General features: G+C 40.5%; 1 protein-coding gene across 1 annotated transcript in view; it reads left to right on the top strand.

Annotated features, from left to right (window-relative positions):
• COL13A1 (collagen type XIII alpha 1 chain) overlaps positions 1-21,859 on the top strand; it is a 259,152-nt gene that overhangs the window by 215,108 nt on the left and 22,185 nt on the right. Inside the window, exons 30-33 of the mRNA XM_081955236.1 lie at positions 102-143; positions 3,484-3,510; positions 9,459-9,539; positions 18,590-18,625. Of these exons, the coding sequence (XP_081811362.1) occupies positions 102-143; positions 3,484-3,510; positions 9,459-9,539; positions 18,590-18,625 (186 nt within the window). The remainder of the gene's footprint in view (positions 1-101; positions 144-3,483; positions 3,511-9,458; positions 9,540-18,589; positions 18,626-21,859) is intronic.

Genomic DNA, 21,859 nt, shown 5'->3' with positions numbered 1-21,859 from the left:
ACATAATAATTTGAGGAAGGAGTCCAGTTACTGCTTTAATTTAATGAGCATGAAAGTGAATTATTATGGCAATGACATTTGCTTTTCTATTTGGCTTTTAGGTAACTGGTCCACCAGGGCCTCGAGGTCCACCTGGAAACTCAGTAAGTCTTTTCTACAATGTGGACTATAAATATGTTTCCCTCTTTTTCTATAGTACTAGTTGATAACCCAGTGTTGCCCGGGTATTTATTTATAGGGGGAAAATGTCCAGACCAAATGTAATTTCTAATGTTGGATTTTCCACCTTACCAGAGAGAGCCTCCTTGTGGAGTACTGCGAAGCTGTTACCATGGCAACTCCACTGTACTGTACAGGAGAAGCCATTTTAGGGTAGTACAGTAGAGCCATTTTAAGGCACAACAGGCTGTATTTTAACAGAACACACCTCAAGGGGTGTTAGGGGTGTCTTACCCCCACAATATTTGTTTCCAGAGAATAAGTCACCTGTGTACCAAGTTTGGTTGAAATTGCTCGAGGCGTTCCAGAGTTATGCTGGAACATACACACACAGCCATTTTTCTATACGTATATAGATGCTACCCTTGGATAAATGAAGAACTCATCCTTTCTTAACCCTAATCCTAATCCTGTATTAGACATTCACAAATGTCCGGACCAAATGTAATTTCTAATGTTGGATTTTCCCCCTTACCAGAGGGAGCCCCCTTGTGGAGTACTGTGAAGCTGTTACCATGGCAACTCCACTGTGCTGTGCAGTAGAAGCCATTTTACAGCAGTACAGTAGAGGCCATTTTAAGGCACAACAGGCTGTATCTTAACAGAACACACACTTTGAGGGGTGTTAGGGATGTTTTACCCCCACTGTATTTGTTTCCAGAGAGTCAGTCATCTGTGTACCAAGTTTGGTTGAAATTGCTCGAGGCGTTCCAGAGTTACGCTGGAACACACGCAGCCATTTATATAGAGAGAGAGATAACCAGTAACTTGAATTGCATTCAGAGCTAACTGTCAGCCAATGCAACCCACAGAGCAGGAGGTCACATGGACATTAATGAGGTATACTGATCATTGCTTACACCACTACAGGATCAAGAAGCATTAGTGGGAGTCCTGTTTATGAGCATGGAGAATATTCAAACAAGGGAGTGGCAGTGACCAAAATGTTTAGATCCACAAAATTCCACAGTACACACTATAAGAGTGTGTGTGTGTTATAATGTAGTCCAGAGTTGCAGGAGGGAGGTGCTGTTTCCCAAGGGACAAAGAGACAACATAGATTGGAATCTGGTATGCAGGAAAAGTACAAAGATGGATGCTCCCTAGCAGTTCACAAGGTATATTTAATAGTTATGTAGATAAGTGCTTTAGTCTGGGAAGAATTTTATCTATAGGCTAGCAACAATAAAGAAACTATTCTCAAGTAATTTCTCATGTCATCCTCGGTTCCTTGGATCTGACAATATGGGAGTTACAGAAATCACAACATTCCCTGTTTTATTTGTTATATTCAGATGCTTTAAAATGCTTTGTCAGTAGGGTTCATTAACAAAAGCATTTTATTATTGAAACCATGCCGTTATTTTCTGTAAAGAGTGCATAGGCAAGCAAACATAATGCAGATGTTTCCTCCACACTATGACTCGAAATGTTATTTAGGCAGTACAGGGAGTACGTGTATAATGATCACCTGTTCAACAGTACTTACAATTTACAATGACACTGAGTGTGCGGTACTGACCCTTGTACTTGCAGCCATCACAGGGCCCCTGCAGTCACATGATCAGGATCTGGGTGCTTGGTAACCAACCCACATTTCTTTTCTTTTTTAAACAATTTTTATTTGTTTTTGAACAAGGACAAACAAACATAAAAATAAAAATAAACCAATCTTCCATTACAAATTGTAGAAAGTGTGTCAGTTGGTTACAGTATTTCCATGCATCTCTTCCATAGTCATCACCTGCTTTTCATATCAAATTGCATATTTTAAATTCACCTATATTCATGTATATCACAATTATTATATCTCAACCTTAATTTGACTATAATTGCTTTTACATCCTTTTATATATAATATTCAAAATCTAGAATAGGATTATATAACTTTCTATTAAATCATCCTAAAATCATCCAATCACAATACATCTTTATAACATATTCTAGATAAAGCTTTTAAACCTCCTCTCATAATCTGTCTTCAATCTTAACTTAACAAAAAATTTTCTTGGGTAATCTCTTCCTCTAATAATAAAATTTCCTCACCAATTCGAGACACTTTCTCTTTCCGCTTTATTCCCGTTCCGGAGCTGTCGCAATTTCAGCAGCTTCATTAGCTGCATTTCTGTTGCCAGAAAAAAAGGCTATTCCTGGATCTTTCAGGGACTTTGTGGTGTCCCTGAGATCATCAGGAGGTGCCCTTCTCAATCACCGTCCCTACGGGATGGTTTAGGTCCAAATGGACCGCAGAAATATCGACTGCGATCTCGGAGCACCAAGATCGCACGTCGTGCCGTTGCGACGTCAGCTCTCTTCTCCTCCAGCCCATATTTCTGACCACTGCTGTGTCCAGTAGTCATCTATGTAATTGTAATTTGCACTCTTCTCTGCTAACTTCCCACAAGCAAAGTTAATGGGGAAGCTGATGTGAAATCAAAGGTCGCAATCATATTAAGCCTTTGCTTAATGACCCATACATTCTTCACTTAATGGCAATCGGATTGTAAGAACTGTCATTGCTGAGAGCCATAGTCACATGACATCATACTCAACAACCACACCATATAGCAGTGATGGCGAACATTTTTGTAAAGGTGTGCCAAAATTGTGCACATGTGCTCATACCCACAATTCAATGCACTCTGCTCACCTGCACATGCATGCACAAACACACACGCACACACACATGGGAGGGAGTTTTTGCCCTCCCCAGGCTCTGGAGGCTTTCCTGAAGCCTGGGGAGGGCAAAAACAGCCTCCTCCACGCCCCCAGAAGGCCAAAAATCAGCTAGCTGCCACGCCAGAGATGACACATTGTGCACCAGCAAATATGGCTCCAAGTGCCACCTGTGGCGCACGTATGATAGATTAAAAAAAAAAGTTTCGCCATCATGGCCATATAGTGATGGAGTTTCTGGCCCCAATTAGTGTTATTAAAACAGGGCTACCTGTAGAGCAGAGGTTCTAAAGCTGTGAGTATTTTAGGCATATCCTGAGGGTAAGGGAAAGATTTATAATTGTTTGTTTGTGAGTCAAAGGTCCAGTTTGGATTGCCTCTGCCAAGACACTTGTATAAAGCAATTGAGTCTGTGTTTTGTGTGTGTCTGTGTGTGTGTGGGAATAAACATTGGGTGGGGAAAAGGGGTAATTGGGCCAAACAGCTTAAGATTGACAATAGTAGAGAAAATCTGGGTGTCTTTGTACTGCTAGAATTTTAAGTTGAAAGAAAATTATACCAACTTTTTTTTTGTAATCCCAACTATAGGGTCTTCAAGGCCTACCGGGACCTAAGGTAAGAAAAGCAAATGATAAAACTGAACTCAAGTAGGCATCTTAGAGTTTAATTTACTTTACTTTACTTTAGAACATCTTAGAGTTTACTTTACATCTTAGAGTTTACTTTACTTTACTTTAGAACAGCATACACTTACTTTGTGTGCTGTTCTAAAAGAAAAATTATGGCTTTGCATATTTTGGAGCAGGAGTAATCAACCTGTAACTGTCTAAAAGTATTTCTTCCCATTTCTTGCCATTGGCTAAACTAGTGATGGCTAACCTGTTTTGGATCATGTGCCAAAAGTGGGGGAAGTGTAGGGGGTCATGTGCAGGTGTGCCACACCCATAATTCTATGTGTGTGACGCCCAGCGCACATGCGCGTGCGACCTGCACTCCCTCCGCTTTTGGCATGCTTTTTTCACCCTCCCCAGGCTCCAGAGGCTTTCTAGGAGCCTGGCAAGTGCGAAAACAGGGGGCAGAAAACCGGCCCTAAGGGCAAACCGGAAGTTCAGAAACGAACTTCCGATTTGCTTGTAGGGCCATTTTTTCCCCTCCGGACCTTTCAGGGAAGCCTCCTGAAGGCTCCTAAAGGCTCCAGAGGGTGAAAAACGGCCCTATGGACAAACTGGAAGTCCAGTTTGCTCGTATGGCCGTTTTTTGCCCACCGGAGCCTTCAGGGAAGCCTCCTGAAGGCTCAGGAGGGTGAAGAATGGCCCTATGAGCAAACCAGAAGTCCATTCCCAAACTTCAGGTTTGGCCATAGGGCCATTTTTATGCGAAAAACAGCCTCAAAATAAGGTCAAAGTCAGCTGGCCAGTGCACGCATGCGCGATGGAGCTGATGGGGCAACGGCTTGCATGTCCTTACAAATGGCTCTGCATGCCACCTGTGGCACGCGTGCCAAAGGTTTGCCATCACAGGGTTAAACCTTCTAAGGCCATGAAGGCGAACCTATGGCATGTGTGCCAGAGGTGGCACATAGAGTTCTCTCTTCTGGCACGGGCGCCGTCGCTCCAAGTCTGATCTCTGTGGCATTTCTTTCGTGAGCTTCTTTTTCCCTGCAAACAACGAAACAGAAACTCGTGAAAGAAAAAGATCTTGCCTCTTGCCGTGCTGCGGGTGTTGGGGTACTCTGCCTCCCACCAGCCAGCTGGTGTTCGGGTCTCTGCTGCACATGCATGTCTGGTGCACGCCTTTCAGTTTGGGCATGTGTGTGCGCAGTTTGGGCACTTGGTGTCTAAAAGGTTCACCATCACTGTCCTAAGGTTTTTCAGGGTTGATATTCAACAATGCCTACAATGCTGTGGATTGTCCATCCTTAAGGTTTTTTTCAAAGTATTTGTGATATCCCTGCATAGCGTGTGTAAGAATGTAAAACATATAAACCAGTGGTGGGTTCCAGATTAGAACGGCCTTGGCATCACCCACATGCACGCGTGCACCCATGCAGCGCATGCATGCATTATAGCTGGAAACGATGCTTCCGCAAGCCTCTGCGATGCTCCAACTGCTCAGTGGACCATCGTACAGGCGCTGTACGTGCCATGCGCATGTGCAAAAGCACCGACAGCTTTAAAACACGGTAAGGAGCACGGGCAGGTGGGTGGGCCCTCTGGAGCACCATACCGGAATGGTATCCGGTGCTCCGGGCTGGCTCAGGTATGCCTGTACCAGGGCATACCGCCTGCAACCCACCACTGATCTAAACGTTTTTGGATCTATTGTGTGTCAATCCCCTATATTAGTGGAGGAGGAGGAAGGGATGGAGTCCTATTTTCATTATCTTCATCTGCTGGAGCAGTGGCAACTATATGCTAATAAAGGGCCACGATCTCCACAACAAACAGATTTGTCAGACAATCGACCCCTTTTAATTCCTGAAACTTTGCAACTGTGTTTAGACTACCGTTTTTCCAACATATACATTTCAGGTGCATTTCCACTTTTTCCCCCTTTGTTTGCACATTCTTTTGGGAGAAAATGGTCTAATTGTTGCGCAATGGCATTTGATTTCTAATGCTAGAATCCAAAACAACCCAGAGCTCTGGAACAACCAAATAGAATGCCTTGACTAACATCTCTAGCCTGTTTTATACTGAGACAGTTGGCATGTACCATCATTTGTTTTTCTACATCCTTTCACATTCACCGCAATATTCCCCCTTCCAAGAATGCATCATTACAGAAAATATAGAAAAAGATTAGGAAAATATAAGGAGTGCGTAAAGACATGAAAAAAAGAAAATGAAAAACTAGTCAGTTTTTCTCAACTTTGGCAAATTTAAGCTGTTTGGACTTCAACTCCCAGAATTCTCCAGCAGCCTAGCTGGTTTAGGGAATTCTGGGAGCTGAAGTCCATGAAGCTTAGAGGTTGAGAAAGACTGATCTGGTTTATATCAAAAGCATTTATTCTCGATGCCTTTCTACTGTGCAAATCATCAGATTTGGACTCTGTCTGTACCAGGGTGGGTTGCTGCCAGCATTACTGCTGATTCGGTGCGTGCACAATTTTGTGCTCCCATGCTTGCTTCACTCACGCATGCGCCAGACATGAGCTATGCACATATGCACAGTTGCCCATAAATAGGTCTGCGCATGCGCAGAACATTAAAAATGGGGGAAAAAACATGCCGCGCCAACCAGGGAACCGGTTTACTCTTCTCACTATATAAACACACCATCCTCTCCTTTTATAATAAATCCATTTCGCTCAACATCCATTCATTTTTAACACTCTTATCTTCCGGTTTTACCACACAAACATCTCAAGTATTCTGTTCCTACTGCATTCAACATTTATATTTCTCCTGACAGATCCAGATCTCACCTCGGTATGCAAAATTGGCAGAAATGCAATCCTTTCCATTTCTCCTTTCGTGTTCATTTCTTTCCATAAATGTTTATTGCTCATCATGAACGATAGACTCTCCTCCACCTTTATATTAGCATTTATACTTCCTAAAATTTCTCTATGTTTTCTCATCTCTCATTAATTTCCTATCAAGGTAAACCAATTAATTTGTTTGCTCCAGATTTTTTCCATGTATGGATCATGCCCTGTCTTTCATTCCATTTCTGTTTTCAAACAGAAATATAATATGTAGGGCTGTGTGCATACTCTTCATTGCATCATTCAAATCTGTGCAATATTCGCTGTAATTCATGTTGGCACTATCTACATATGTCAGTAGATCAGAGGTGGTATTCAGCAGATTCTGACCAGTTCTGGAGAACCGGTAGTGGAAATTTTGAGTAGTTTGGAGAACCAGTAAATACCACCTCTGACTGGCCCAGCCCCCATCTATACTCTGCCTCCTGAGTCCCAGCTGATCAGGAGGGAATGGAGATTTTGCAGTATCCTTCCCCTGCCACGCCCACAAAGCCACACCAACCCACAAAGCCCTGCCCACAGAACCGGTAGTAAAAAAAATTGAATCCCATCACTGAAGTAGATGTACAGCCACAATTAATACATTCCTAATACCACTTGTAATATCAATACACCACAAACATACATCTATAAACATATCAAAAAAGCAAGGGGAAATCTTACTGCCTGCTAATGTTGAACCATTTGCTAAGCAGTCCACTTATTCTCATGAACAATTTATTTCAATCATAGGCTATTCTTCACTTATTAAGTAATCAACAATCAGATCCCTACACGCCAGATTCCATAATTCAAAATTACTTCTCCGAGCCGTCTCAATATCAACAGATACATAATAAGCAAATCCAAAAAGTGACTCATTGTTAACTTTCATACTTTTTAAAAATAATATTTCAGCTGAACTCCTTCCTGGTTAATAAACAAATATTTCTGCACCTTTTGCATTCACTTTTGCTACTTTTCATTCTATCTAAAGGAGCAATATTAGCATTTTTCCAATTTGAAGGGATAGATGCAGCTTTCACATTGACTTTATTTAAATTACAAATCCATTCAATAAACAAGCAACATCCCTAATTTAACCGAAGTGCAAATATACTGTCCACGTCTACCTGCATATTTACCATTTTCAGTGTTCTCACATCATTTGTTATTCACTTTTCATCCTTTTTTTCTTGCATATTTGCCTTTACAGCATTCATTTCAATTTTATTGACATCACTATAATTGCTGTACAAATCTCTGAGATTCTTCATCCCGCTTTCCCTGTCTTCATTTCCATCCCAAATCATTTCATTACTTTTATTTTTCATTCCACTTGTTTTCCTGGAGGTTCTTTCTTATTCTCTCTTCAGCCATTTCCAAGCATTTTTTTAAAAATCCCATTAAAATGATGCTGCATCTTTTCTTACTCGTAATCATATCTGTTCTTTGCTCTCTCTGTCTACCTTCTTTGCAACTTTCTTTTTTCGGCATACACATTAAATAGTAGAGGTAGTCCTTGACTTATAACCATTTGTTTAGTGACCATTTGAACTTATGACGACATTGAAAAAAGTGACATGACCATTTTTCACACTTGCAACCGTTGCAGTATCTCCATGATCAACTCATCAAAATTCAGATGCTTGGGCAAGTGACTCATATTTATGACAGTTGCAGTGCCCTGGGGTCATGGGATCATCTTTTGAGGCCTTCTAAGAAGCGAAGTCAATGGGGAAGGCGGATTCACTTAACAACCGTGTTACGAACTTAACAACTGCAGTGATTCACTGACAAAATGTCATAAAATGGGGCAAAGCCACCTAAAACTGCCTTGCTTAGCAATGGGAATTTTGGACTAAGAGGTGATCATAACTTGAAGACGACTAGTATCTTTCTTCATTTCTCGTTCCTCCTCTCTTTTTTTTGCAGCAATCATTTTTATGCACCTTTTTTCTCATCCATATCACATTTTTACATGAACATCCCACAAAGCATCCTCATCCAGGTGTGCTAGGAATATCACTCCACTCTCTGCCTTCAAATGACTTCCACATTGTCTTCCTTATGTTGGAACAATGGCCCCTTTATGACCTGTGGACTTTGACTCCCAGCTGACTCAGGAATTCTGGAAGTTGAAGTCCACAGGTTGTAAAGGGGCCATCGTTCCTCACCCCTGCTTTATGTACCCTTTCCATTCATTCTCTTGGGAGATTCAGTTATCTTTTCAAATAGGAGTTGAAACTTCTCTTTTTCCAGTCCTTAGCAAAATATCACCTCGCCATTGCTATATAAATGCTTTTGGGATGTCACCAAGTCATTTTCTCTGTATATCTCCTGTTTAGAAACCTACTGGAGAAGAATTAGTGTCAGGGTTCAAAAAAATACCCCGAATGAAATAAAACTCCAAGGCTTGAGCCAGGGGTGAGTTCCGGCAGAGTCTACTGCTGGTTTGCTCAGGGCAATTCCGCGCGTGTGCGCATGCTTGAGGCATGCTGCACACACATGTGCAGTACAACTAAAATTGCTCTGTGCATGTGCAGAAGCAAAAAACAGGATGGCACCGCCTACCGTGCTACCAGGAGAACCAGCTCGGGGGCATGGCAGGCCTGGGTTGCTGCCAGTTCCAGTGACCCAGGCCACCAAGCTACTACCAGTACGGCTGAACTGGTACTACCGGTTCGGTCTGAATTGGTAGGAACCCACCACTGGCTTGGGTTTCCTAAAAGTTCCACTTTATTAGAGATATCATGTTGGCACATCTGGGAAAACCCGAATCTGAAAGCTTCCAAGTTTTCCCATCCAGTTGAAAGTTCAGGATCCTGCCCCAACACCCACAAGTCCATCACATGGTCCAATCTTTCATTGCCATGAAGACAGATTCCTCCCATCCATATCTGGCCAGGTACAGAGACAAAAGTGACCTTGACTTTCTAAGAAGAATGTTATTATGGCTACACATCACCCAACTCCACATAATTCCCCCCTCCCATTTTCCCACAGTAGAAAGTGTGGCAGGCCTGAAACCCAAAAAGAAAAGATCGCTTGCAGGTCTGACAATTAGCTTTCTTCTGATATGTTTTTCTTTTAGGGAGAAGCAGGAATTGATGGAATAAAAGGTGAAAAGGGTATCCAAGGAGAAAAAGGAGATCGGGGTCCTCTGGGGCTGCCTGTAAGTATCTAGAAAGAAAGGGAAATCACAGCAAGAAATGACAATGAATACAATTTACTCACGAAAGAGAATACTTCAGATATCTCTCAGAGAACTATGTCACTTTAGAATGATATTCTTGGTTTTGAAAAATCAGAGGAAATTCTTCCAGATAATTATTGCCTAGGTAATGTTGACATGAAGAAAAGTGCTTCAGTGGATTGCAACATTATTTTATTCATAATCATGGAAAAATGGTTTCAAATGCTAGTTCAGATGCTGAAATATGCAAGAAATAACTCACAGAATTCATTTATTCACAACTAGCTGATAGCCCGGCAATGCCCAGGTATTTATTTATAGGGGGAAATGTCCAAACCAAATGTAATTTCTAATGTCCCTTAGTGGAGTACTGTGAAGCCATTACCATGGCAACTCCACTGCACTGTACAGTAGAAGCCATTTTACGTTACAACAGGCTGTATCGTAACAGAACACACATCTCGAGGGGCTTTAGGGGTGTCTTATTTGTTTCCAGAGAGTAAGCCATTTGTGTACCAGGTTCGGTTAAAATTGCTCGAGGCGTTCCAGAGTTATGCTGGAACATACACAAACACAGGTGTGTGTGTGTGTGTGTTTGTAGATTTTCATGGGTGTAGGTATGCTGGTCTTGTTATAGTCGAGTCTTTTCCCGTGTAAGATTGAGATTGTCTTGGCAACATTTCGGCGAGGTCTTACTCGCCATCCTCAGGCATACCACAGCCATCTGCTCAGGACATTACATCACAGAACTCAGGCGGTTACAATGCAAAGGCTCAAAATGTTACAATGCAGCCAACCCCCCAGGAGGTTGCAGCACAGGACTCAGGATATCACTATAATAAAGCTCAGGATGTCATCACACAGCCCATTACCCAGGTCGTTACAACACAAAAGAACAATAGGCACACAGCCAGTACCTCAGCCACACAAGATGTTACAAAACAGCCGACTAATCTGCAAACATCAACTCCATCAACTAAACAAGATGTTACAACAGCCAGCACTCCACACACCCCACCAATATTTATAGAAAGACGACAGCTCCGATCACGCTTTGCTTGCACAAGCATGAAGCCGAAGGCACCAGCCTGAAGATGGCGAGTGGGACCTTGTCGAAACATCACCAAGATACTCTCAATCTTACACGGGAAAAGACCTGAATACGCCAAGACCTGCAGATAGATAGATAGATAGATAGATAGATAGATAGATAGATAGATAGATAGATAGATGATAGATAGATAGATAGATAGATAGATAGATAGATAGATAGATAGATGATAGATGATAGATAGATAGATAGATAGATAGATAGATAGATAGATAGATAGATAGATAGATAGATAGATAGATAGATAGATATAATGTGGGAGGAGGGGAACAATGTAGAGGAACTATCTGGTACAGTTTTCTTCCTGTTCAGAAACTGATATTTAGTTTGGATTCCTTATTTAAGTAAGAAAAATCTTATCCAGGAACATTCCATTTCCTATCTGATATGTATAAGGATTAATTCACAACTGCATTCAGCTCATTTCCCCCACACACAACTTTTTATACTTTGCTCACAGCAAGGAGCTCTCTCCGGATTCTCTTGTAAGCCCAGACTGTATAATGGCTTGCTACAGGTAGTCCTCAGTTAACAACGACAATTGGGACTGGAATTTCTGTTCCTAAGTGATGTGGTTGTAGACCGCAATGTCATGTGACCACATTGCTTGCCAACAGCAGTTCTGACATTTCCTGGTTGTCATCTATAAGCAAATCCCACATTGTCATTAAGCAAGGATCTCACATGGTCATCATTTGAGACTTCCCTCCAGCTTCCCCATTGACTTTGCTTGTAGGAAGCTGGAATAGAAGATTACAAATGGTGTCCTGGCGATTTCAGGAAGCTGTGACATCATAATTGCAAGCCAGGCCCCAAACACCCAGATTACAATCACATGACCATGCAGGGATACTGCAACAACTGAACCTTCATGATGGACCGGTCATAAGTATCACTCATTCAGCACTCTGTTGCAAGTTTGAACCGTTGTTAAATGTGTGATGGTTAAATGAGGACAATCTGTATTGGTGCACTCAACCACTGCATGTCGGTGGCTGCTGCAGACAACATTGTAATAGGCAGTTGGAGCTGGGATATCCGCTTCTTTTGCAGTCATGAGGCCATATCAGTAAGAGCTAGTAGAGAAGGACAGACAGTAGGAAGATACTGAACAGTTTTCTTATTGAGAGTGTTGCTTTGTAGCAGTAGAAACTAGAAAGCTGGATAAATTTGAAAATCAGCAGCACCAGTGTTGGTCTTGCTGCCAAAGCTGTTATCTTCACACCTCTAACAGCATGGGATGCCTCTTATTTGCCTGTCACTGGTAATGCTAATATATTTTTGAAGGAGGAAGGTTGAGCAAAAGCTTAACAGACTAATAAAATAGCAAAGTTGGAAGGGACCTTGGAGGTCTTCTAGTTCAAGACCCTGCTCAACCTGGAAACCAACAAACTAGAATGAATTAGACAATTAGAATGAGATGAATTAGTGTTAATCCCAAATGGATTGCAAAACAATATCTCAGGGGCTGCCACAAAGAAGAGGGAATCAAGCTATTCTCCAAAGCACCTGAGGGCAGGATAAGAAGCAATGGGTGGAAACCAATCAAGGTGAGAAGCAACTCAGAACTAAGGAGAGATTTCCTGACAGAACAATTAATCAGTGGAACAACTTGCCTCCAGAAGTTGTGAATGCTCTGAAGTGGTGTAGGGTTTCCTGCCTAAGCAGGGGGTTGGACTAGAAGACCTCCAAGGTCCCTTCCAACTCTGTTATTCTGTCATTCTACAAATCTAGAGGTGGAAATACAAACTTTATTGTTTTACAAAGAAACAAGGTAGACACCTTGCTCTTAATGCATATTTATTTTAAGGACCAGTTCAGGTTATAATATTAGAATTTGTATGTTCTGGTCTTGACCCAGTCTACCTATACTCCTAGGTAGGAATCTGTAGCACAAATATTTATTCCTCCAATTCAATTAAATTCAGAATGGAAGCTTGATGGAATGCCAGATCAGATGTAGATTAGTATTAGCTGTTATGTGGAAGGTTGCTTCCCACTTGTTAGGTGTTTCTCACTGCCTGGGGAAACGGATGCATTTTTATAGAGTTCTTAATGCACTAAGCTGTGTGTCTTAGGCCGGGGAAAACGATCGTTCTTTGATTGAAAGCAATGGAAAAGAAAGGATCTTTGGTAGCATGGAACCCAAATGTTAATAAATTCAGATCCTTGAGGGAAAGGAAAGTCATATTTAAAGAAGATGAAGAGAAATCATCTTCATCGCATAATTTTATTTTATTTTTTGCTGAATTCTTGCACCATTCAGAGAAAGGGGAAAGGAAAACCTTTCTTTTTTGCTGGCAATAACAATTTTCTGAATGGAACAGTACCGTATTTTTCAGAGTATAAAACATTCAGAAGTAGAAGATGCACCTAGCTTTTGGGAAGGAAAACAAGGGGGAAAAAATCTGCCTCTGCCTCCCAGCAATTTGTCTCCTTGCAACAAACAGCAAACAATACAGACAATTTACACTGTTTGCAGTATTACATTTCAGACTATACTTTTGCTGTTAAAATTGATGTCCTTTCTGGAAGTATAGTTATTCTCTACTATTTAAAAGAAGATACAATAGCACTGGGCCTCTTCAGATCAAGCATTTATTTTAAAAAGCTTCTTCATGTTGTTAAGTTGTCTAGAACAATAATAAAGCAGTCTTTAAAAAATAAGTATAATAATGTGAACATTTTGTAGGCATTTATAATTATTGACTTACCTCCTTGCAGCAAGCAGCAAGCAGCCTGATTAGCACAAGAAAAAAAAATCTGCCTCTGCCTCCCAGCAATTTGCTTTGTGGAGCAAAAAGCAAGTTTCACTTTCAATTTCAGCATGGCCCTCCCATTTCAAGCTGCAGGGATTGCTATAGCCTATTGCAGCCTCTGCAAGCCCCAGGAGGTAAATTGCTGGGAGGCAGAGGCCAAAGGGTGGGGGCCAGTGGGTGGGTGGGTTTACATTCAGTATATAAGACGCACCCAAATTTTCACCCTCTTTTAGGGGGGAAAAGATGCGTCTTATACTCCGAAAAATACGGTAATTAGCCCAGCATTAGTTTTTCTTCCTTTTCCTCCTTAAAAATAGAAATATCAATAGCTGTTGCAGTTTCAGGTCCAGCATTGCAGTATTGTGTAGGGCTAGTGTACTTGGGCTCCAGAATTTCAGATGACCACTAGATTCTAGCAAAAAGATAGCAATTTATTTATTCATTTATTTATTTAACTTGTTTGTTCATTTGTTTATACTATTTATACAGCCGTCCATCTTTCAGCCAACTGGGCAGCTCCTAATTATCATTTTATGGTCCAAAAGCTTGACATTTTACAAATCTAATAGATCTAGGATTTCAATCTCAAGAAAAACAAAATTAATTATTGGTGAAAAGATAGTTTATTCAAAAGTAAACATTATAAATACAGTGACATCGTTTCCTCTTTTATACGTTGGAAAAGCCTTGGAAGTAAGAAAATGATTTGCTTTGCAGAAAATTTAAAACCAGAAAAGAAATTGAGGTAACGGAGAATCACTGAAAATTGGGAAGTAAAGGTAAAGGAGTCCCTGTGGAATGATATTACTCATTGCCAACTATAGGAGGTGATGCTCATCTCCATTACAAGGCCATAGAGTGGTCAGTGATGTCCAAAGACATTTCCATGGTCATGTGGCCAGCATGATGTCATGGAGTGCAATTACTTTCTGACCGAAGTGGTACCTTTTTATCTACTCACATTTGCATGTTTTCGAACTGCTAGATTGGCAGTAGCTGGGGCAAGGGTGGGAACTCACCCTGCCACATGGCACTCAGGACTCAAACCTGGGCTGCCAGCTTTCTAGCCAACAAGCCAAGCAACCGCTAAGCCACTGCATGGATGGATGGATGGATGGATGGATGGATGGATAGATAGATAGATAGATGATAGATAGATAGATAGATAGATAGATAGATAGATAGATAGATAGATAGATAGATGAGAGGGGGGAGAGAGAGGAGAGATGGATGAGAGAGAGAGGATGCTTTGAAGAGTGTTTTCTGTTCAAGGACTTCTAAGAAATACAATGTTGTTTTCACTTGCTTGCCTATTGAAAAGAATCTGATACTTTATTTCCCACACCCATTAAACAAGGCAGTGTACAATAAATAAATCTTATAAAGACAATAATGGATAAAAACAGAAATATTCAAAAAGTCTAGCTAAAAAAAAAAATCTAGAAACAGGAGATTGAAAATATACTGCATTATTGTCCGGACTGTAGAAAAATCTATAAATGGGGAAATAGCACAAGAAAGCATCTCAACTCAAAACCAATGGGGAAGAAAACTGTTTATAGCAAATGGCATAAAGAGCTTTACATAAGAAACACACACACACACACACACACACACACACACACTTTTCCAGTTGACATGAAAATGGATGCATGGCATTGTATAATAGGAGCATCCTATTTTTTTGTAATCTGGTATTATTTTGCTCCTAACATTCACCTGCTATAAATTAAGGTCAATTACTGCTAGTTGATCTAACACGGATGTATTTCTTAAGGCCTTTTCCCCCAGAGATGATACTTCAACTTTGTCCTACTTTTCAGACCTGAGATCAGGTCAATTTCACTTCTCCTAGCAACTAATGATGCTTGGATGACTTAATAATGTCTCCAGGAAAAACAATGTCATTTGAGATTTTTTGAGCTACTCAACGATTCACAGGAGTAACTAGTGCATACTGAAAGAATAACCAAGTCTCTTTGATCATTCTATGCAAAAGCTAACGTTCAAGCGAATGTATGTATCACTTGATAGAATAGTGTGCTTTCCTAACTGCAGTTATTCAGAATAAAAAAAAGGCCTTTAGCCAAAAATTAGTTTCCTAAGTTCAGTAGTTTCAGTACCGCCTTTCCTACGAAAAACTTGGGAATCTATAGATAAATATCAACTGAAATATAATTGTAAATAACTTTTATTTCCTAATAAGTTCAGTTCAAAAGCTCTCTTAAATTATCTTTCTATTTTTATTAATTTCCCAAATCTCTGAATGTAAGAAAAAGGAAAAATGTATTTGCACTTCATCCTCAATTTGGGTTCTATTATTCTTAGACTTTATACTTCAGTTTTATAAGAAATTAGATTCCTAATGTTGTCCTAACTTGCCTATGGTTATAGCCCATAATTCTAGTGTTTAAATGACATTATTCAGTTTTTTTTTACTTTGAAGCTTAATAACAACTTTTAGTCTTTCCTTTTAAAAATCATGTATGCCATAAAATGTATACGTAACCATGACGCAGTGGTTCAGTGGCTAAGATGCTAAGCTTGTCGATCAGAAATGGTCGGCAGTTTGGTGGTTCAAATCCCTAGTGCCGCGTAACAGAGTGAGCTCTCGTTACTTGTCCCAGCTTCTGCCAACCTAGCAGTTCGAAAGCATGTTAAAAATGCAAGTAGAAAAATAGGAACCACCTTTGGTGGGAAGGTAACAGCGTTCCCTGCACCTTTGACATTTAATCATGCCAGCCACATGACCATGGAGACATCTTCGGACAGCGCTGGCTCTTCAGCTTTGAAACAGAGATGAGCACTGTCCATTAGAGTCGGGAATGAATAGCACATATGTGCAAGGGGAACCTTTACCTTAACCTTAACCTTATGGATATTAAAATAATACTATAACCTCCATGGCACTTTAGATCATCTATTAGTTAGTTGTGTTCTATTATTGTGTTTTATTAACTCTTTTATTCTTTCATGTTTCATGTTTTTTGTTGTTTTCAAAAATGCTTTTAAAAAGAAGAGTTTCACTGCCCAGTAATATGAAACACACTGGACTGCGTTGCCCATCACAATTTTAACTGGGACTCCATTTAATGTATCTGAATGAAAGTAGCTCATTATGAGATATTATTTGGTATTTAGATATATCTGAAGTTATAAAGTTTCCAATCAAAATAAAAAGGCAACACCAAAAAGTTGCCTCCTAAAGTTTTAACCTCTAATCTCATATTTTCAGTCTTGGCTTTTTGTTTTTATTTTCTAATTATGAGGGTAACTCTTTTACTCAATAATCAAACTAGGCTCCTATAGCATTTTCATCATTTGGGGGCAGCTTTCCAGAGCACTGTAGGTAGCGCTTAATTGCTCAAAGATCACCATTTCAGCTGGTGCATGGAGAAGACAATGAGTCGTATTTTTCATATCCAGAATTCATTAGTCTCTCCACCATAACAGAACGTACATAGCTAGTCCTCACCTTATGACCACAATTGAGCCCAGCATTTCCATTGCTAAGTGAGACAGTTGCTAAGAGCTTTGCCCTATTGTACGACCTTTCTGGCCACTGTTGTTAAGTGAATCACTGCAGTTGTTAAATTAGTAACACGGCGGTTAAGTGAATCTCGCTTCCCCACTGACTTTGCTTGTCAGAAGGTCACTGCAAAGGTCATAAATGTGGAACAGTTGCGAAGCATCTGAATTTTGATCACGTGACCCTGGGGATGCTACAACAGTCGTAAGTGTGAAAAACGGTTGTTGTAAGTTGATGATTACCTGTGCTAGTTTTCTATTACAGTTTGATATCAACGTGGGTTGCTAATAAATATGATCAGAAACTTGGGAAGTGATGGAGAAAGTAATGACAAACAAGACTCCATGTTTACCAAATATTTCCATGTCCAAGTATTGAAGACATTAAGCCTTAATAGGCATACTTTTATGTCTCCCTTCTTCCGACAGAAGGAAGCCCTGTAAGCACTCATACAATCATCAGATTGCATAGGAAACCCAAGATCATGAGGTTGGAACTGTATTGGTGAATAATGCAAGAGGGGAGGCTTTAAAATTTTATTTTAAAATATGGAATTACACACTCATACTTCCAATGTATCTATGTCAATGTATGATGCGGTGGCTCAGCGTCTTAGGCGCTGAACTTGTCGATCAGAAAGGTCGGCAGTTCAGCAGCTTGAATCCCTAGCGCCGGGTAACGGAGTGAGCTTCCGCTACTTGTCCCAGCTTCTGCCAACCTAGCAGTTCAAAAGAACATTAAAAATGCAAGTAGAAAAATAAGGACCACCTTTGGTGGGAAGGTAACAGCGCTCCATATACCTTTGGCATTTAGTCATGCTGGCCACATGACCACGGAGATGTCTTCGGACAGCGCTGCCTCTTCAGCTTTGAAATGGAGATGAGCACTGCCCTCTAGAGTCGGGAAGGATTAGCACATATGTGCGAGGGGAACCTATACCTTTTTACTTCCAATGCAGAGTAAAAATAACAACTACTCATAACCCTGATTTTATTGTAAACCTTCTTCTGGGGCTGATAAAGCCAACATTTCTACGCAGTTCTCTTCCTGAGAGAGGCACGATTACAATTTTATACTCTGAGTAGGGACTGCAGAGTATTTTAAGTTTAACCCTCTCCTATCGGTTAAATTAACCACCGCAGCTCTAATGTCCTGAGTGTAATGTTTTATTAAGTCCATTGCAATCACTGTGGGATTCCTCATTCTGTTGGAGAAGATTCTGAGCCCATCCTCATCCATCCAAAGGAAATACTTTCATTTTCTGAAAAAAAAATGTCCAAGGGAATTCACTCCGGAACACTTTTGTCAACCACAGGGATGTGTCTAGTTTTGCTTTAGGATGAGAAAGCAAAGCTTAGGGAATGTTTTGTTTCTTTGCCTGCTGAAGTATTTATCGACATCTCCATTCTCACAATCCTGCTCCAGCCATCAGCTTACGTTACATTCAGTGTCTGTTTTTTTTGTTGTTGTTGGTTTTGTTGTAAGTGCCATCACCTGTCCTTGAGAGCTAAGTTTTGTTTTATGGTTAGCACATGTTTGTCTCTGGTCACGGCTTCACTCACCTCTTGTTTCCCCTCCTCACCCCTTCCTTCTTGCCTTTTGTTTTGTTAACCCCTCCCTGTCTGTCCAGGGCGCTTCAGGTTTAGACGGCAGGCCTGGCCCACCGGTGAGTGTCATTTCTCCAATTCCCTACATTCCTGTTCCCTGATGCTGTGATTTGTCTCCTCTGTCCTGCCATAATCATATTTGTATCACTGTCTTTCCAACGACAGAACAAAAGTAGACTAGAGCAAGGGAAGTTAACCACATTTTGATGCTCAACAAAAGTACAGTGCAGTTTCACATCCAAACAAGTCCACAACGTTCCCAGGATTTGGGATAATTGGCCTCTTTATTTTTCCGTGTAATTATATTATGCAACATATTTATGGGGATTCTCAGTCATCCAGGTCATGGTTGTCCCAAAGGTGCTTTTTCAAAAGGCAGCTGGACTTCCTTTGTTTTTCCTTGAAGACATTTTTCTTCTCATCCAAGAAAATTTTTGAAAAAGCACCTTTGGGAAAAATTGTGCAAAATCCAAGTGAAACCTTTGCATGTAGTCATTGTACATGTGATGTACCTCTGTTGTCCTATTGTCACCTGTCTATTGTCTTCTTTTTTTCCCCTACCCATTAAAATCTTGCTTAACGCATTTCCACCCATTTGTCTGGGCCAAGAGAATGCGCTGGATATGAGTTGTACGAATGAAAGCAATTCCGTTGCTCTTTCATTTCAAGATGCTTCTTGATGAGCTCCTTGGAGCCTTGATGCTCTTTATAGATCAAATGGGCTCTTGGAAGTGAAACCATAATCATCTTACTTTGCCAGATGTCAAATTCAAATGTCCTACCTTGGCAAGTGACTTCAGTTTCATCTTTTTCTAAATTGGGCAATGATTTTGAATTTTAGTCAGTGGATCTCACGTAAATTATGGGCTGGTGGCTTAACAATAGTTGCTGTTTCAGGACTTCGGGCTGCTAGTTTGGGTTTAACCAAATTCACATCACCAGTTATCCTCAAATGGTTATTCAACATGCCCCACTTGCTCAAGGACAAATGGTAGATATGAAAAATTATGTCAGCTGAAGAAAACACTGCTGGAGAAAAAAAAATACAGGTTTCTTTACTCCATCTTTCTTTCTTCGCCCATTAAATTATTATGAAAGCAGTATGGTGTTACCTTGTTTATGCAAAAGGTGGTAAAATGCAGGATATGCATAAGGAATTAGCTATTGTTTGTAGCTACAATATATATGAATTATTGACTATGTTAATGGGGTTAGCTGTCTCAAAATACTTGTCTTGAATTAAAAACTCTTTTTTATTCATCAGTATTTCAATCCAAATGATTAATCCATTTTCTCCCCTCAATGAATTTTCGGGTTCTTAGAAATGGACAATTATTTCTATCAGATTTCATACCACTTCACCCAGTCCCTATAATCTTATTTTTTGAAATTACAAAATACTCTTTTATAATTGAATGCATCTGTTGTTGTTTGCTCCTTGGAAGGGAGCTATGGGGCAGAATATATTGTTAAGTTACATTTATTATTATATAATAATAATATGTATATAAAGATATCTCAATTGATGGCTTACCCAGTACCTACACCAAATTTTCATGTCTCTTGTTCTTGACATTTCTGGTTCCGTTAAGTCAAGTTAAAGAAAGTATAGCCTGAGTCACTTTTTTTTAAAAAGTGGTTTCTCTTCACCCTTCCTAACTTGAAAGCCTCCAGTGCAAAACAACTGTGTATAATATGCTACAGTCAGGGGTGGGATTGAACTGGTAGCTCCCACTACCAGCTGGGAGCGAACTGGTTCGCCCTAACAACCAGATGGGCCCACCTGCCCGCCCATGCTATTTTCCTGCCTTTATCTTCTTAGCTGATTTGCACAGCAGAGCAGATTGCTGTGTGAATCAGCTGTGTTACTCCTCCGAAGAAACCCAGAAGTGAAGATTTCTTCAAATTACACACACAGAAAATTGTGCGATCACCGAACCGGTTGTTAAACTGGGAAGATCCCACCACTGGCTACAGTGCATAATATTTGTAACTGTGTATGGGAAAGTCCTTGGAAAACTGAGTCAAGAGGTAGCCTGCAGCTGGATAATTGGAGGAACAAGAGTAGAATGGGACAACTCCCCACAGCCACCTTACCACGGGAAAACTCACTGAAGGACAATTCAACAATTCAGTTGAAGTATTTAAAATAATTAAAACATTATTTGGATTGGTGTCATTTACTTTTCATTTGTCCTTTCTTTTGCATTATTATTTCTAGAATGATTCTATTCCACCATTTCTTTGATACCGTGTTTCCCCGAAAATAAGACAGGGTTTTATTTTCTTCTGACCCCTGATATAAGCGCTTGACCTTGTTTTCGGGGAGGTCCTATTATTTTTGAGGTACAGGAGGCGGCAAGTGTGGTCACCTCATGGCTGCTGCTGTGTTGCAATATTTTGGGGGAGGGCTTATTTTGGGGGGGGGGCTTGTTTTAGCCTATTTCACTCAAAAGCCCAATTGGGCTTATTATCCAGGGAAGTCTTATTTTTGGAGAAACAGGGTAGTAGCATAACTTTGTCCCACAGTGAGTTGCCCCGGGACGAGTTGGCCATGGTGAGTTGGCCCAGAGCTAATTGGTCGCAGTGAGTTGACCACACCAAGTTGGCTATGCCATTTTGTCCTAGACCCGAACAAGAGGCTCAGCAGAGATTCTCCCTAGTTTCTACAGCTGTAAAGAAGATGGGTGGTGGGGAGAGTAATGTCGTTTTAGACTTGCAACGTTCTACTATTGTACTTTTACAACAAAGTAGAAGTAGCTCTTTTGTCATGTTTCCTGTCTGGGTTATCTAGTAAGGCTGACATCAATCTTGCAAGTCTAAAGGTACATTTCTTTTAGACACAGTGCATCTCAACACTCTTTCAAGGCATCTCTTTCTTGCCAGGAGCTGTGCTATACATCTATGAATAGTGTTGCGGGGAGAGGGGGGGGAGAGTAAAAAGAAAAATTCTACTAAAGTGAAGAATTATTTATTTCAACAGAGGAACCTTTTTAATATTCTCAGTGAATTCAGAGAAGCCAAAGAGTAGTTAATAAGAAGCTTTCGTTTACCAGGCAAGGGTTTAAACAGTCATTCTTCCCAGCTGCAACTTGAGAGTGGTACAACCAGGGGAAATGTAATTATTCTGATTTTGCAAACTGATCCAAAAGATGGATCAAGCTACCAAAATCCAATTTAAATTTAAGAATGCTTGACTATAAAAAAAATAAAAACAACAACCCGTGAGCTAGCAACAGAGAGTTCCCATTGGGTGTTCCCTCTTTCCTGCTCTAGTGAAATAGTACATAATT

This window comes from Natrix helvetica, assembly GCF_964273705.1.
Source record: "Natrix helvetica genome assembly, chromosome: 5".
Lineage (NCBI taxonomy): Eukaryota > Metazoa > Chordata > Lepidosauria > Squamata > Natricidae > Natrix > Natrix helvetica.
This window is presented reverse-complemented; position numbering and strand designations above follow the sequence as displayed.